Source organism: Lathyrus oleraceus, chromosome 1, assembly GCF_024323335.1.
Source record: "Lathyrus oleraceus cultivar Zhongwan6 chromosome 1, CAAS_Psat_ZW6_1.0, whole genome shotgun sequence".
In the NCBI taxonomy this organism is placed as follows: Eukaryota; Viridiplantae; Streptophyta; class Magnoliopsida; order Fabales; family Fabaceae; genus Lathyrus; species Lathyrus oleraceus.
This window is the reverse complement of record NC_066579.1, coordinates 309,123,218-309,140,041: the sequence shown is the minus strand read 5'-3', so window position 1 is coordinate 309,140,041 and position 16,824 is coordinate 309,123,218. Positions and strand designations below refer to the sequence as shown.

General features: G+C 39.5%; 1 protein-coding gene across 1 annotated transcript; it reads right to left on the bottom strand.

Moving 5' to 3' along the window:
* Nucleotides 1-14,058: 14,058 nt before the first annotated feature.
* Nucleotides 14,059-15,034, bottom strand: LOC127132512 (kunitz trypsin inhibitor 5). The gene has a single exon (XM_051061474.1). It carries the CDS (start codon nt 14,826-14,828, stop codon nt 14,211-14,213), a length of 618 nt encoding a protein of 205 aa, XP_050917431.1. The 5' UTR covers nt 14,829-15,034; the 3' UTR covers nt 14,059-14,210.
* Between the last annotated feature and the right edge of the window lie 1,790 nt (nt 15,035-16,824).

Below are 16,824 nucleotides of genomic sequence, written 5' to 3'. Positions count from 1 at the left end.
CATATGATGATTATCCTCATCCATTACAAAATTCTAATTATGCAAACATTTACAAATACTGGCGTAGATAGAAATACTCATTAATGTCATTTAGGTAGCAATACTAGTGGAAAATTATTTTACTAATTTTCACGTCTGATTAGTATACAGATTCAGTTTGGGCAAGAAACTACTCCAGGCCGGGAGTCTCTCTACTCGACTATCTAACCTGATAGAATTAGAGAATTGGAATAAGGAAAGAATTTCTCATTGTATTCTTTTCTTCTTGATACAGAGGGTTTATGTATTTATATATGGACTTGCTTAGCTTAACTGACTGAGTCTGTTATAACAACCTAACAGCTCAGCAATGCTAGACTAACAGAAATACAAATATACTAACAGAATACAAAACTACTCTATTAGTCCCCCTTAGAATCTGCTGGTGGGCTTGTCAAATCAGTTTTGTTCAACACACGCAGCTTAGCACGCAGAGGTACAAATTTGGCAGCAGACAGAGGTTTAGTCAGAATATCAGCCCACTGATCATGAGCTGGTACATGTGCCACAGATAGGCTTTTGCTGAGAACTTTCTCACGCAGAAAGAAGATATCAAGTTCCATATGCTTGGTTCTGTTGTGGATAATAGGGTTATGAGCAAGTGTGACAGTGCTCAAGTTGTCACACAGAATCCTAGGCACCTGAGTGGAGCAGTGAAGTTCCCTAAGTAAAGACTGAATCCAAAGAAGCTCAGCAGCCAACTGAGCCATGTTGCGGTACTCTGCTTCAGCACTAGACCTGGCTACCAGCTGCTGCTTCTTAGACCACCAGGAAACAACATTAGGACCAAGATAGACACAGGCCCCTGAAGTTGACCGCCTATCATCAGGGTCTGATGCCCAGTCTGCATCACAGAACCCTAACAATTGCATAGGCTGCTGGACAGAAGAAGGTTGGATGAGCAAACCATGATGCAGAGTGCCACTTAAGTACCTCAAGATCCTCTTGACTGCCTTCCAATGATCCTCTAAAGGGTTGGACAGAAACTGACAAACTTTGTTGACAGAAAAGGAGATCTCAGGTCTAGTTAATGTAGCATATTGCAAGGCACCGACAACTGATCTAAACTGAGTTGGATCATCAACAGCAGCTGAACCAACGTGAGATAACTTGCTGCTAGAGACCATGGGAGTGGGCATGCCATTTGTAACACCCCGATAAAAATAAGATAATTATTTAATTTAAGTTAATAATATATTTATTAATTTAATTAAATAATTGGATTATTATTGGAATATTATTTGGAATTATTATTATTGGAATAATAAGTTGGAATATATATATAAGGTCCCATTTGGTAAAAAGGGTTTTTCACGTGAAAAGAAGGAAGCGACTCAAAAAGTGGAAAAGGGCAAAGAGGAAGAGCAAGAGAACGAAGGTTGGAGAAGAGAAAAGCTTGAAGCTAAAAGATTTACCGGATTAACTCAGGTAAGGGGGGTTTATCGTCGTTTAATGGGTATTATGGGTTAACATGTAATGGGTAGTGATAAGCCATTGATTTGACCCTAATTGGGATGTTGAATGCTGAAAAATTGAGATGGATAAGTTGTGTTAAAACTGAAATTGACTCTGTAATTGGATGAGTCTTGATTTTCCAAAAGTGTAGCTTTTTACGAAATTGGAATCGGAGGTCTAGAAGTCCTCCAACGGCGGAAAATGCGGAGAATTCTGCATTCTGCTTCGTGTTAGCGCAGGAACAGCTTTCTGTCTTGCGTTAACCGGTTAACCCAGGGTGTTAACCGGTTAACACTGTTATGAATTGTGAAAAATTGCTGTTCTGTCTGCGTTAACCGGTTAACCCAGGGCGTTAACCGGTTAACACTGTTAAAATTGACCAGGAAGCGTGTTCTGTCCTGCGTTAACCGGTTAACCCAGGGCGTTAACCGGTTAACACTGTTGGAAATTGGAAAAATTGATATTTTAATGTTGTGAACATAATTGGTGATTGGCCTATATCGGTGTATGATATAGTAGGGATTATTTCCCGTTGTTTTGAGTAGGATAGGTATTAGTAGAGTGTGCTAATACTGTGATTGTATTATTTGGCATGACATAATATGATTATGTGATAAATATGCTGATGATGTGTGAAAATATGCATAATGTTGTGAATGTATATATTATGTATGTAATTGTGGATGGACTGTTTTATGGCTTAGAGTGTGAGCATATGTCCATTGTGGATTGTTGTTGATGTTGCATGCTAGGTGATTGGCATAGCATAATGTGGCCTTTATGGTGGTAGCTAATTCCCATGGTGAGGAATTAGTGATGTGAGTCACTAGGTCTCAAATGAGTGGGACTAGTGAGCTTGGTAGCCGTACCTGGATTTGGTCGGTGAAGTTGAACTATATGTTCACGAATAGTCGGTACCACATGCATGGAGTCTCATTGCATAATGTATGTATGGCGTATAATATGAATGGATGTATTCCAATATTATACGTGTGTTTTGTGTTGGTGTTGAGTATGAATTGAGATTATATGTATGCTTTGTGTTGGTGTTGAGTATGATGTTTGAGTTGATGTGCCGTTACTGAATGTGTGTTATGATTAGGGTGATGAAATGTGTTAAATTACTTAACATTGCATGATATTTTATAATGCTTATTATATCGATTGAGGAACTCACCCTTACAACTATTTTTCAGGTAACGAGCAGTGATTGAGTAGGAGCTAGTGCTTGGAGTCTAGTGTAGTTCCTTAGTGGGTCATGCTCTGGTAGATGTAACATCGGGATGGGATGTTTTAAATGTTTTATTGTTGGTTGTGAACCAGTTTACATGTAATATGCTACATGTTTTGCATGATTGATTTGATTTCTATCCGCTGCGAATTATGCAATGTTTATTTGGATTAAATAAAGAGCATGACAGTTATTTTGGTGAATGGTGTGAAGTGATTGTGTGACACCCTTAATTGCATATCTACTCTGATATATATTTGTTGTTTTAATTAAATATTTGAGGTATTTTAGAAGGGTGTTACATTAGTGGTATCAGAGCATAGTCGGTCGAGTCGAGTCGTAATTATTCTGTTTCCCTGTACGGGATAGGTGTTGTGTAACCCTATCAGTACTTATTGTTTTAGCTTGTTGGGCTTTCAGAATAGAGATGGCTGGAAGAGGTAGAGACGATGCTGCGATTGCTGAGGCTCTGGGTATGCTAGCTGGAGTACTTGGAGGAAATCCGAATGTTGTGGGAATGGGAGCTGCTCGTCAACTGAGTGAGTTCCAGAAGAACAATCCTCCAATGTTCAAGGGAGCATACGATCCAGATGGTGCTCAGAAGTGGTTGAAAGAGATCGAAAGGATCTTCCGAGTGACTGAGTGTGCCGATAACCAGAAGGTCAGGTTCGGTACGCATATGCTGTCAGAGGAAGCAGATGATTGGTGGGTTGCTGCCCGCACTGAGTTGGAAGCTGCTGGGAGTGCTGAGATCACTTGGGCGGTGTTCAGAGAGAGATTCCTGAGGAAGTACTTTCCAGAGGATGTCAGAGGAAAGAAAGAGATAGAGTTCTTAGAATTGAAGCAGGGCAATCGGTCTGTTACTGAGTATGCTGCTAAGTTCACAGAGCTGTCAAAGTATTACACTCCCTATGATGAGGCTACTGGGGAATTTTCAAAATGTGTGAAGTTTGAGAACGGGTTACGCCCCGAGATCAAGCAGGCTATTGGGTATCAGCGGATTAGAGTGTTTTCTGACATGGTTGACTGTTGCAGGATTTTTGAACAGGATACCAAGGCTAGAGCAGAGAGCTATCAGCAAAGGGTTGATAGGAAAGGCAAGAATCAGAATGATCATGGGAAATCGTATGCAGCTGGCAAAGGTTTCCAGAGACAGAGTGAGATGAAGAGACCTAGTGGGGGAGACTCCAGTGCCCCTGGTAAGTGTTACAGATGTGGTCAGGCTGGACATCGTTTCCATGAGTGTACCAGTGCTGAGAAGAAGTGTTTCAAGTGTGTCAAGGGTGGTCACTTGGCTGCAGAGTGCCGGTTGAAGACTATGACTTGTTTCAACTGTGGAGAGGTGGGTCATATCAGTCCACAGTGTCCTAAGCCGAAGAAAGAGAACCAGTCGGGAGGCAAGGTCTTTCCTTTATCGGGTTCTGAGACTTCTGCAGATGATCGTTTGATCCGAGGTACGTGTTATATTAATGGCTTTCCTCTTGTAGCTATTATTGACACCGGTGCGACTCATTCCTTTATATCTTTGGATTGTGCTGTGAAACTTAAATTAGAGATATCTGAGATGCATGGGGGTATGGTGATTGATACTCCTGCGAAGGGTTCAGTGACTACTACTTCAGTTTGTTTAAATTGCCCTTTGAGTATTTTTGGTAGAGACTTTGGGATGGACCTCGTGTGTCTTCCACTAGTGCAGATTGATGTTATCCTAGGTATGAACTGGTTGGTGTTTAACCGAGTTTATATCAATTGTTTTGATAAGACTGTGATCTTTCCTGAGATTGAGGAAGGAAAGAGTTTGTTTCTATCAGCAAAGCAGGTGAATGAGGCAGTAGCAGATGGCGCAAAGTTGTTTATACTGTTAGCGACTTTGGAGGCTAAAGATAAACTGGTGATTTGTGATCTAGAAGTGGTGTGTGATTTTCCTGATGTGTTTCCTGAAGAAGTGAATGAATTACCGCCAGAGCGTGAAGTTGAGTTCTCGATTGAATTGGTACCTGTTACTAGGCCGATGTCGATGGCTCCGTACCGTATGTCTGCTGTTGAGTTAACTGAATTGAAGAGTCAGTTGGAAGATCTGTTGGATAAGAAATTTATTCGTCCGAGTGTGTCACCGTGGGGTGCACCAGTGTTATTGGTTAAGAAGAAAGAAGGTACTATGAGGTTGTGTGTGGACTATAGGCAACTGAATAAAGTGACGATCAAGAATCGGTATCCTTTGCCGAGGATTGATGATTTGATGGATCAGTTGGTTGGTGCGAGTGTGTTCAGCAAAATAGATTTGAGATCGGGGTATCATCAGATACGTGTGAAAACTGAGGATATTCAGAAGACTGCTTTCAGAACAAGGTATGGACATTATGAGTATTCTGTAATGCCTTTTGGTGTGACTAATGCGCCTGGAGTATTTATGGAGTATATGAATAGGATTTTCCATCCGTACCTAGACATGTTTGTTGTGGTTTTTATTGACGATATTTTGGTGTATTCGAAATCTGAAGAAGAGCATGCTGAACATTTGAGAGTGGTTTTAGAAGTTCTACGAGAAAAGAAGTTATTTGCTAAACTGTCCAAGTGTGAATTTTGGTTAGAAGAGGTTAGTTTTCTTGGTCATGTGATTTCAAGAGGTGGTGTTGCTGTTGATCCTTCTAAGATAGAAGCGGTATCTAAGTGGGAAACTCCGAAGTCAGTTTCTGAGATAAGGAGTTTTCTTGGACTTGCAGGTTATTATAGGAAATTCATTGAGGGATTTTCTAAGTTGGCGTTACCGTTGACGATGTTGACTAGAAAGGGGCAAGCGTTTGTTTGGGACTCAAGATGTGAAGAAGGTTTCCAAGAGTTAAAGAGAAGGTTAACTACTGCTCCTATTCTGATATTACCAAGTCCGTCGGAACCATTTGAGGTTTACTGTGATGCTTCATTGTTGGGTTTGGGTGGTGTTTTGATGCAGAATAAGCAGGTTGTAGCTTATGCTTCGAGACAACTGAAGGTTCATGAGAGGAACTATCCGACACACGATTTAGAGTTGGCAGCTGTGGTGTTTGTTCTGAAGTTATGGAGGCATTACTTGTACGGGTCAAGATTTGAGGTCTTCAGTGACCATAAAAGTTTAAAGTATTTGTTTGATCAGAAAAAGCTGAATATGAGACAGAGGAGATGGTTAGAGTTTCTGAAGGATTATGACTTTGGTTTGAATTACCATCCGGGTAAGGCAAACGTAGTGGCTGATGCATTGAGTCGGAAATCATTGCATATGTCTATGTTAATGGTTAAGGAATTGAATTTAATTGAGCAGTTTAGAGACTTGAGTTTGGTGTGTGAGAGTACTCACAATAGTGTTAAATTGGGAATGTTGAAGTTAACGAGTGGTATTCTGGATGAGATTAGAGAGGGTCAGAAATCCGATGTGCTTTTGGTTGATAAGTTGACTCTAGTGAATCAGGGTCAAGGTGGTGAATTCAGAGTTGATGAGAATGGTGTTTTGAAATTTGGTAATCGGGTGTGTATTCCGGATGTTACTGAACTTAAGAAGAGTATTCTTGAGGAAGGACATCGTAGTGGCCTGAGTATTCATCCTGGGGCTACGAAGATGTATCATGATTTGAAAAAGTTATTTTGCTGGCCGGGAATGAAAAGAGAAATTGCGAGTTTTGTTTATTCTTGTTTGACTTGTCAGAAGTCAAAGATTGAGCATCAGAAGCCGTCTGGGCTAATGCAACCGTTGGCTATTCCAGAGTGGAAGTGGGATAGTATCTGTATGGATTTTGTTTCTGGTTTACCGAGGACAATTAAGAATTTTGAAGCTATTTGGGTGATTGTAGACAGATTGACAAAATCGGCTCATTTCATTCCGATCAGAATGGATTATCCGTTAGAGAGATTAGCTGAGTTGTATATTGAGAAAATTGTAAGTTTGCATGGTATTCCGTCGAGTATTGTTTCGGACAGAGATCCTAGATTTACATCGAAGTTCTGGGAAGGTTTGCAGAGGGCTTTGGGAACTAAGCTGAGATTGAGTTCTGCATATCATCCGCAGACTGATGGTCAGACTGAGAGGACGATTCAGTCACTGGAGGATCTTTTGAGGGTTTGTGTTTTGGAAAAGGGAGGTGCTTGGGATTGTTATTTACCTTTGATTGAGTTTACCTACAACAATAGTTTTCATTCGAGCATTGGTATGGCACCGTTTGAAGCTTTGTATGGTAGGAGATGTCGGACACCTTTATGTTGGTATGAGTCCGGTGAGAGTGCTGTGGTTGGACCGGAGATCGTTCAACAAACTACGGAAAAGATTAAGATGATTCAGGAGAAGATGAGGATTGCTCAGAGTCGTCAGAAGAGTTATCACGACAAGAGGAGGAAGTCACTTGAGTTTCAAGAGGGAGATCATGTGTTTCTTCGTGTTACTCCGATAACTGGGGTTGGTCGAGCTTTGAAGTCGAAGAAGTTGACACCTCGATTTATTGGTCCTTATCAGATTTTGGAAAGGATAGGAGAGGTAGCCTATCGTATCGCTTTACCGCCGTCACTTGCGAATTTGCATGAGGTTTTTCATGTGTCTCAGTTGAGGAGGTACATTCCTGATCCGTCGCATGTTGTCCAAGTAGATGATGTACAGGTGAGAGATAACCTGACTGTTGAAACATCACCTATGAGGATCGAGGATCGAGAGTTGAAGCAGTTGCGGGGTAAAGATATTGCTTTGGTAAAGGTAGCTTGGGGAGGACCAGCAGGTGGCAATGGGACTTGGGAACTTGAGAGTCAGATGAAGGAGTCTTATCCGAAGTTATTCGCTTGAGGTATGTTTTCGAGGACGAAAACTCTTTTAGTGGGGGAGAGTTGTAACACCCCGATAAAAATAAGATAATTATTTAATTTAAGTTAATAATATATTTATTAATTTAATTAAATAATTGGATTATTATTGGAATATTATTTGGAATTATTATTATTGGAATAATAAGTTGGAATATATATATATAAGGTCCCATTTGGTAAAAAGGGTTTTTCACGTGAAAAGAAGGAAGCGACTCAAAAAGTGGAAAAGGGCAAAGAGGAAGAGCAAGAGAACGAAGGTTGGAGAAGAGAAAAGCTTGAAGCTAAAAGATTTGCCGGATTAACTCAGGTAAGGGGGGTTTATCGTCGTTTAATGGGTATTATGGGTTAACATGTAATGGGTAGTGATAAGCCATTGATTTGACCCTAATTGGGATGTTGAATGCTGAAAAATTGAGATGGATAAGTTGTGTTAAAACTGAAATTGACTCTGTAATTGGATGAGTCTTGATTTTCCAAAAGTGTAGCTTTTTACGGAATTGGAATCGGAGGTCTGGAAGTCCTCCAACGGCGGAAAATGCGGAGAATTCTGCATTCTGCTTCGTGTTAGCGCAGGAACAGCTTTCTGTCTTGCGTTAACCGGTTAACCCAGGGTGTTAACCGGTTAACACTGTTATGAATTGTGAAAAATTGCTGTTATGTCTGCGTTAACCGGTTAACCCAGGGCGTTAACCGGTTAACACTGTTAAAATTGACCAGGAAGCGTGTTTTGTCCTGCATTAACCGGTTAACCCAGGGCGTTAACCGGTTAACACTGTTGGAAATTGGAAAAATTGATATTTTAATATTGTGAACATAATTGGTGATTGGCCTATATCGGTGTATGATATAGTAGGGATTATTTCCCGTTGTTTTGAGTAGGATAGGTATTAGTAGAGTGTGCTAATACTGTGATTGTATTATTTGGCATGACATAATATGATTATGTGATAAATATGCTGATGATGTGTGAAAATATGCATAATATTGTGAATGTATATATTATGTATGTAATTGTGGATGGACTGTTTTATGGCTTAGAGTGTGAGCATATGTCCATTGTGGATTGTTGTTGATGTTGCATGCTAGGTGATTGGCATAGCATAATGTGGCCTTTATGGTGGTAGCTAATTCCCATGGTGAGGAATTAGTGATGTTAGTCATTTTGGACTGTTGTTGATGTTTGCATGCTAGGTGATTAGCGTGCATAGCATGGCCCTTGGGGTGGTAGCTAATTCCCATGGTGAGGAATTAGTGATGTGAGTCACTAGGTCTCAAATGAGTGGGACTAGTGAGCTTGGTAGCCGTACCTGGATTTGGTCGGTGAAGTTGAACTATATGTTCACGAATAGTCGGTACCGCATGCATGGAGTCTCATTGCATAATGTATGTATGGCGTATAATATGAATGGTTCTTTTGTGTTGGTGTTGAGTATGAATTGAGATTATATGTATGCTTTGTGTTGGTGTTGAGTATGATGTTTGAGTTGATGTGCCGTTACTGAATGTGTGTTATGATTAGGGTGATGAAATGTGTTAAATTACTTAACATTGCATGATATTTTATAATGCTTATTATATCGATTGAGGAACTCACCCTTACAACTATTTTTCAGGTAACGAGCAGTGATTGAGTAGAAGCTAGTGCTTGGAGTCTAGTGTAGTTCCTTAGTGGGTCATGCTCTGGTAGATGTAACATCGGGATGGGATGTTTTAAATGTTTTATTGTTGGTTGTGAACCAGTTTACATGTAATATGCTACATGTTTTGCATGATTGATTTGATTTCTATCCGCTGCGAATTATGCAATGTTTATTTGGATTAAATAAAGAGCATGACAGTTATTTTGGTGAATGGTGTGAAGTGATTGTGTGACACCCTTAATTGCATATCTACTCTGATACATATTTGTTGTTTTAATTAAATATTTGGGGTATTTTAGAAGGGTGTTACACCATTGGCATTGAGCATATTCAGTTTGGAAAGCAAATCAGAAATGTATTTGGTTTGGGAAAGAATCAGAGAACCATTAGGGAGATGAGATACTTCAATGCCCAAAAAATAGTCAAGCTGCCCTAACTACTTTAGGGAGAATTTGTCATTGAGATGCTTGATTAAGGAGGTAATAAAAGGAGCAGAACTGCCTGTGATGATAATATCATCAACATACACCAGAATCAGAACCTAAAGCTTTCCTTGATGCAGCAGAAAAAGACTAGGGGCACACTGCTAGCCTAAAAACCAAGCTGAATCAGTGCACCCTTGAGTTTGTCAAACCAGGCCCTAGGAGCCTGTTTTAAACCATAGATAGCCCTATTCAACTTGCAAACCAGTGTCTTGTCAGCTGCTTCAAAGCCAGGAGGCTGCTGCATAAAAACCTCCTCTTCAAGAGTGCCATTTAGAAAGGCATTATTAACATCAATTTGTTGGATGGTCCATTTATTACTAACAGCAATAGTTAAAACAATTCTGACAGTTACTAGTTTGATGACTGGTGAGAAAGTCTCTTGAAAATCACAGCCAGCCTTTTGATGGAACCCTTTAGCTACTAATCTGGCCTTATACCTGTTTATGGAACCATCAGGATTTTCCTTTGTTCTGAAAACCCACTTACAACCAATGGGCTTCCTGCAATCAGTAGCTTTCACCAATGTCCAGGTCTGATTTCTCATCAGTGCCTGATACTCTTCTTTCATTGCCTGAAACCAATGGGGAGCAGCCAAGGCCTGAACAACAGAAGTTGGTTCCATGTGGGCTAAAAGAAGGGTAGGATGACGTTTGGGAAGAGTGATACCTCTTTTGGCTCTAGTTTGCATAGGATGCACATTTTGAGGGTTAATGAAAGGTAAATTGGGATTGGGAGGGTTGGGACTAGGGCTAGGACCAGCTGAAGAGGAGCGAAGTTGAGAGGAAGAAGGTGAGATGGTACTGGCTTCAGCTGGATCAGAAAGAATAAGGGCAGGAGAGTTAGAAGAAGAGGAGATAGGGATGGCAGTGATGGGTTGGGGAACAAGAGAAACTGACTGTGAACTAGAAATGGGGAATGACTGATCAGAGGGAGCAGATTGCTCAGGATTGAAAGCAGGGGCAGACCTGGGAGTGGTACTGTGGCTACCAGCTTGATTAGAATTAAAGTTGAGGGAGGAGGAGGAAGGAGAGGGAAGATGAGACTGACTGGCAGCAGAGGAATTAGAGAGAGGAGGGACAGACCAGGTACGAGAAGGAAATGAGGAAGAAGATGAAGATTTGGAGGGAGTGGAAAATAATGTGGAATAAGGAAAATGAGCTTCATGGAACACAACATCCTTAGAGATGTAAATATGTCCATCTGAGGCAAGGCATTTATAGCCCTTATGAGATGTGGAGTATCCAAGAAAAATGCATTGTTGAGACCTATAGGCTAGCTTATGAGCGTTATAGGGACGCAGGAATGGGTAACAAGAGCATCCAAAGACTTTAAGGTTAGAATAATCAGGTGGTTTGTTAAGGAGTTTATAGTAAGGAGAATAATTGTCAAGTGTAGGGCTGGGAATTCTGTTGATGAGATAGGCTGCTGTAACAAAGGCATGATCCCAAAACTTTAAAGGGAGGGTGGATTGGGCTAGGAGAGTTAAACCAGTCTCAACAATGTGCCTATGCTTACGTTCAACAAGACCATTTTGGTGGTGTGTATGGGGACAAGTGAACCGATGGACAATACCTAACTCAGTGAGATGCTTGGTGAGAGGCCTAAACTATCCTCCCCCATCAGTTTGGACACACTTTATGGGACAACCAAACTGTAGTTCAACCATTTTCTTAAATTGAAGAAACTGAAACATGGTGTCAGATTTGAGTTTCAGGGGAAATACCCAAACAAACCGAGAGTAGGCATCTACGCAGGTGAGGAAATAAGTATATCCACTTGAGGATTTCATAGGAGCTGGCCCCCAGAGGTCACACACAACTAATTCAAAAGGATGAGTGTAAACCGTAGTGGACAATGAGGAGGGTAATTTGTGTGACTTGCCAAGGCAGCACGCATGACACAGTTCTGTGGGAGGTTTGGGAGGGATAGCTAGGTTACAAATTTTGAAAATCTCAACGAGAGCATGATGGTTGGGGTGTCCCAATCTGGTATGCCACAGAACATACTTATTAGTGGCTATAGACGATGAACTATTAGAATGTGGAGAAGGTAACTCAGTGCTAACAGTGGCAAAATTAAGAGAAGAGTTGAAAAATTTGCTTCTAGTATTATTACTGAAAGAATTATTACAACGTGACATAAGATTTGGCATACAATTGGAAGTATTACAACTACTTGTTGCAGAGGAACAAGGTAAACTACAACTAGTACTACAAGTATGAAGACTGGGACAAGACTTGGACAGTTGAGACGCAGCAGGATTAGGAAATTTGTAGAGGCCATCATCTCCAACAAGGCCACGGAGTAACACTTCAGAGGAAGCCTGAGATTTGACAACACAAAATTTAGGGTGAAATTCAAAAAACACACTGTTATCTTGGGCAAATTTGCTCACACTCATCAGATTCTTGGTAATGTGAGGGACAAGTAAAAGATTGCTAAGAGTAAGAGATAGGTTAGGTTTGTGTGGTAAAGGAAAGGACATAGAACCAACAGAATTGATAGACAAACCTTGGCCATTTCCCATGAAAACTTGCTCAGTACCAGGCAAAGAAATGGAGTCAGACACATTAGAGGCCTCAGGAGTAACATGATGAGAAGCGCCTGAATCAGGATACCACCATTGATTATTGAAGCTAGCTTCAGTACCTGCATAGAAAGCTTGTGGTGCAGAGGTTCTGGGAGGTGCAGCTCTAGGAGAAGCATAAGCAAACTGAACAGGATACACAGCACGTGGAGCCACAAGGAAGGGATTGAAAGGAGCTCTCTGCTGTGGATAACCAGCACCACTGGAATTGGAATAGCGATAATAGCATACCGACGCATCATGACCAGGTTTGTGACAAATCTGACACTGCGTTTTGCCAAAACGTCCTCCACCACGGCCAAAACGACCGCCTCCACGGCCAGAACGACCTCCACGCGAGCCATAAGCGTGATTCTCAGCATTAGCGGTGACGTGACTTGTTCCTTGAGGAAACGCGTCAGTAACAGATTGATCAGCGGCGACAGGCGCAGGCGATGGTGTTGCTTGAGTGAGATTCACCGTCGCCGGCTCTGTAACCACGGCTTTGCGATGTTTCTCCAGACGCGACTCATGAGCCAGTAGAGACGACTCCAGTTCATCTAAAGAACTCAATTCATCCTTGCTGTTGACGGCGGCAACGATGGAGTCATACTCCTCAGGAAGAGAATCCAGAACAATTTCAATTAGGTTACGAAGAGGAACCGGATCCCCAATCGAGACCAGCGATTCACTGATCTCACGCGTGCGAGCCATAAGCTCCTCTATCGTCAACGTTCCCTTCGTGAGACGACGGAGCTCCGATCGTAATTGGCGCGCTTTGGTGGAGAGAAGAGTGTTGAAGTAACGGTGGATTTCTGTCCAAACTTGCCATGCGTGTTTACACTCAACAAGCTTCGGAAGAAGCGAATCGGAGATGGTGGAAAGGAGCCAGGTGCAAATTAGGGCATCCTGTTGCTCCCATTCAAGAAACGCACTGTGAGATGCAGGATCGGAAGGTGACGGTGGCGGAATCACCGGAACTGTAACAAACCGTTGAAGACGATGACCGCGAACGACTCCGTCAATTTGTTGCTTCCATTGTTTGAAATTTTTATCGTCAAGCTTTACAGAGATAAGGTGAGAAAGCTTCACCTGAGGAGAGTTTAGGCCTCTCACCAAGCATCTCACTGAGTTAGGTATTGTCCATCGGTTCACTTGTCCCCATACACACCACCAAAATGGTCTTGTTGAACGTAAGCATAGGCACATTGTTGAGACTGGTTTAACTCTCCTAGCCCAATCCACCCTCCCTTTAAAGTTTTGGGATCATGCCTTTGTTACAGCAGCCTATCTCATCAACAGAATTCTCAGCCCTACACTTGACAATTATTCTCCTTACTATAAACTCCTTAACAAACCACCTGATTATTCTAACCTTAAAGTCTTTGGATGCTCTGATACCATGATAGAATTAGAGAATTGGAATAAGGAAAGAATTTCTCATTGTATTCTTTTCTTCTTGATACAGAGGGTTTATGTATTTATATATGGACTTGCTTAGCTTAACTGACTGAGTCTGTTATAACAACCTAACAGCTCAGCAATGCTAGACTAACAGAAATACAAATATACTAACAGAATACAAAACTACTCTATTATAACCTACTAAGACTCTTTCTATAACAGTCGGTCTCCGCTCTATTCCGCTATAGCAAGATAGCACCGTAATTCACTACTCTTGCCTATAGGGAATGAATACTAAAATCAAGAACAAATACTCAAGTTCGGCCTATTGTTTCTCTTGTTGAATATACACCGTTTAACACATTAGTTAGACTAAGAATTACGTTCTCTGATTCTATTTTTTTATTAAGAAAATGAAGGTAGAGTCAAATATAAAGTGAAACTCTTTATTGAAGTGAAATACAAATAACATAAATAAAGTAGAGCACAGATCAGTGATATTATTCCTTCAATATAACCCCTGTATGCATATATAAGTGCATAACATTTTGGGTATTGTAGTGATGTTTCACTTAAGCCCTTTTAAACACAACCGTAAATGATGGAACTTGATCACTAAGAGCTAAGTGCTTATTCCCATTATCATCAACATACAACCCTAATTCCCTACACAAAGTCTGACACTTACAAACTGAAGGACAAAAAGAAAACACATAATCTTTACCAGCTTTCTCAATCTTGAACCAATTCACAATTGTATCAATACCTGGATTACCTTCTACACCCCCAGTACTCAAAAACCACACCCCTGACAAAACTTTAAGAAGCTTCCAAACTTGTGATTGAGTACAAGTAGTTTTTGTTACATAGGACTTGATGTTGAGATCAGTTGAGGTTAGAATCACACCTTGCTTAGCATTATAAGGTGTGAAAGTAACTGCTCCACCATTCTTTACTTCAAGCTTCTCTTGAACAACATAAAGGGGACATGTATTATTGTTGCTGTTGAGGTTGTTTACATTTGCGACATTTAAACCACCACCTTTGCCTCTAATGACTGGTAAAATGTAATATTTGACACCTGTTATCAGTTTCTTACCTGAGACGTCAAGAACTGGTTCAGGTGCTGCAATAGTTTTGCAAATGAAAGCTAAATAAATGATGCAGAATGCTAAGATTGAAGCCTTCATGTTTCTCTATTCTCTAGAGAATTAGAAGAATTGATCTGAATGTGTTTTGTGTATTGATATAGAAAGATTATGTCTCTATTTGTAGGACTTAAAATAAAATTACAGAAAGGAAAACGATTTACAGATGATATATAAAAGCTTAAGGCACGTCCAAGAAAAATGGTGGTGGGCTAACAGTTGCAAGCGGTGGTATCCAGACATGTTAGGCCATAACCTTCACACGTGTACATGTCAGCCATGATTATTAACTAGGTGGTGGTCGACAAATATAATAGCTGTCAATAGTTTACCAATATTGCATTCACCACTATGTGGTCCCTTCAAGTATGACAAGGAGGGGGATTGAGATCTTTTCCAAAGAGACTTTAGGAGGACATCAATGTATTTTCCCAATATTTTAACATCATTTCATAATAAGTAAAATGAGATTTACATGGTATCTTTTTAATGTTATTAAAAGTAATTATTAATTTTATCTAAGGAGAGTGACTCCAAATCAACTCATCCTCCTTGTGATCCAAAGTTATGTAACAACACTTTATATCTTAGCTCATTCATCAAGTTGATGTCTAGAAGAACCCTTGAAAAATGACCGAAGTTTCCATAAAAGATTGAATTATTGGTGATTGTATCAGTACAAATCGGTGTTCCAACACTGCTGGCGATGACAAACATGATTTTGGGGTGCCAATATTCTTGAGCAAGACAAAAAGTGTGTAACCAAACTTGCACAGAGGTTTGAACCTGAATATTCAGGTTGAAGTCACGAGACCATGCAAAAAGCTTCAGAAGTCTTGGGTTCAGGTTCCACGAAACAGAAACCGGGGCGGCTGTCCTAGGGAGAGTCACAACTGAGTTAGGTAAATAACGGTAAAAAGAAGGATTTTGTTACCATGAAAAAATCTCAAAAAATACCGCCAGAGCACATTATCTTTTCTCAACCTTACAATATTTGGTTCTGCATGAATTTGGTAGATATGTCTCTCAAGTCTCAACAACCTTTGATACCTCTCTTTATCGGTAAGAATATGTTCCTTTCATCTACGTTTCTAAAATTTAAATAATTTTTATAGTTTTACATATTTTAGTTATTTTTTTTAACAAAAGTATCAAATAAAGATATTTTACACTGTCAGTCAATTACAACCATTAATTTTTTTAGAGAACTTTGATTTTTTTTATAATCACATGTAAAATATCACAAACGAATGATTGTGATGTATTGATAGTGTAAATTTTTTTACACTGACAGTGCATAACAATTAATCTCTAAAAGTTAATCTAAATAATTTTTTTTAAAATATTATTTTAGATATTTTATCTTTTTATGATTTTTGTTAAGTATTTAAAATTGGTCTTGAGATATATATTTTTTAAAAATAATATAATTTTGATTATATTTTTAACTTCAATAATATATATTTATATTACCGGATGTCAAAATTAATTTTTTAACTTATAAAAAGTAAATTTTAAAAAACATTTAATATTTTAAAATTTTAAAATTTTTTTTTTTGAAGATACATATTTTGTTTAACGCTAAAACAAATATTCTTTAATAATATCAATAATTTTGACAACAAATTAAAATGGGGAGTGTGAAATTTAAATTGATTTTTGTTTTTGAAAATTTTCACTTCCTTAACTTTGACGAGAGCTTATTTGAAATACATGTCTAGACATTATAATTTGATGTTGTTGAATATAAAAAAAAATTATGAATTAAATTATATTTAAAATTAAAAATAATATTGTATAAAGTTATACATTTCTAATGAAAATCGTCTGTCAAATATTAAGAATTAACAAATATAAGAATGAGATAGAAATTTGAGAGATGGTGATTGGTGACATTTGTATTAGATGAGTCGGTTGAATCGTAAATTGAAAGGGCCATCAATTTGATTTGATTAGTGGATCGAATAAACTATTTAAACCAGTGAGAGTCGGTCAGAACCAACTAAAATCGGTAAAAATTGGCGAACCAACAATCCTG

Excerpts from the sequence above, each read along its gene's own strand:
- LOC127132512 (XM_051061474.1), bottom strand. The coding sequence starts at position 14,828 with ATGAAGGCTTCAATCTTAGCATTCTGCATCATTTATTTAGCTTTCATT.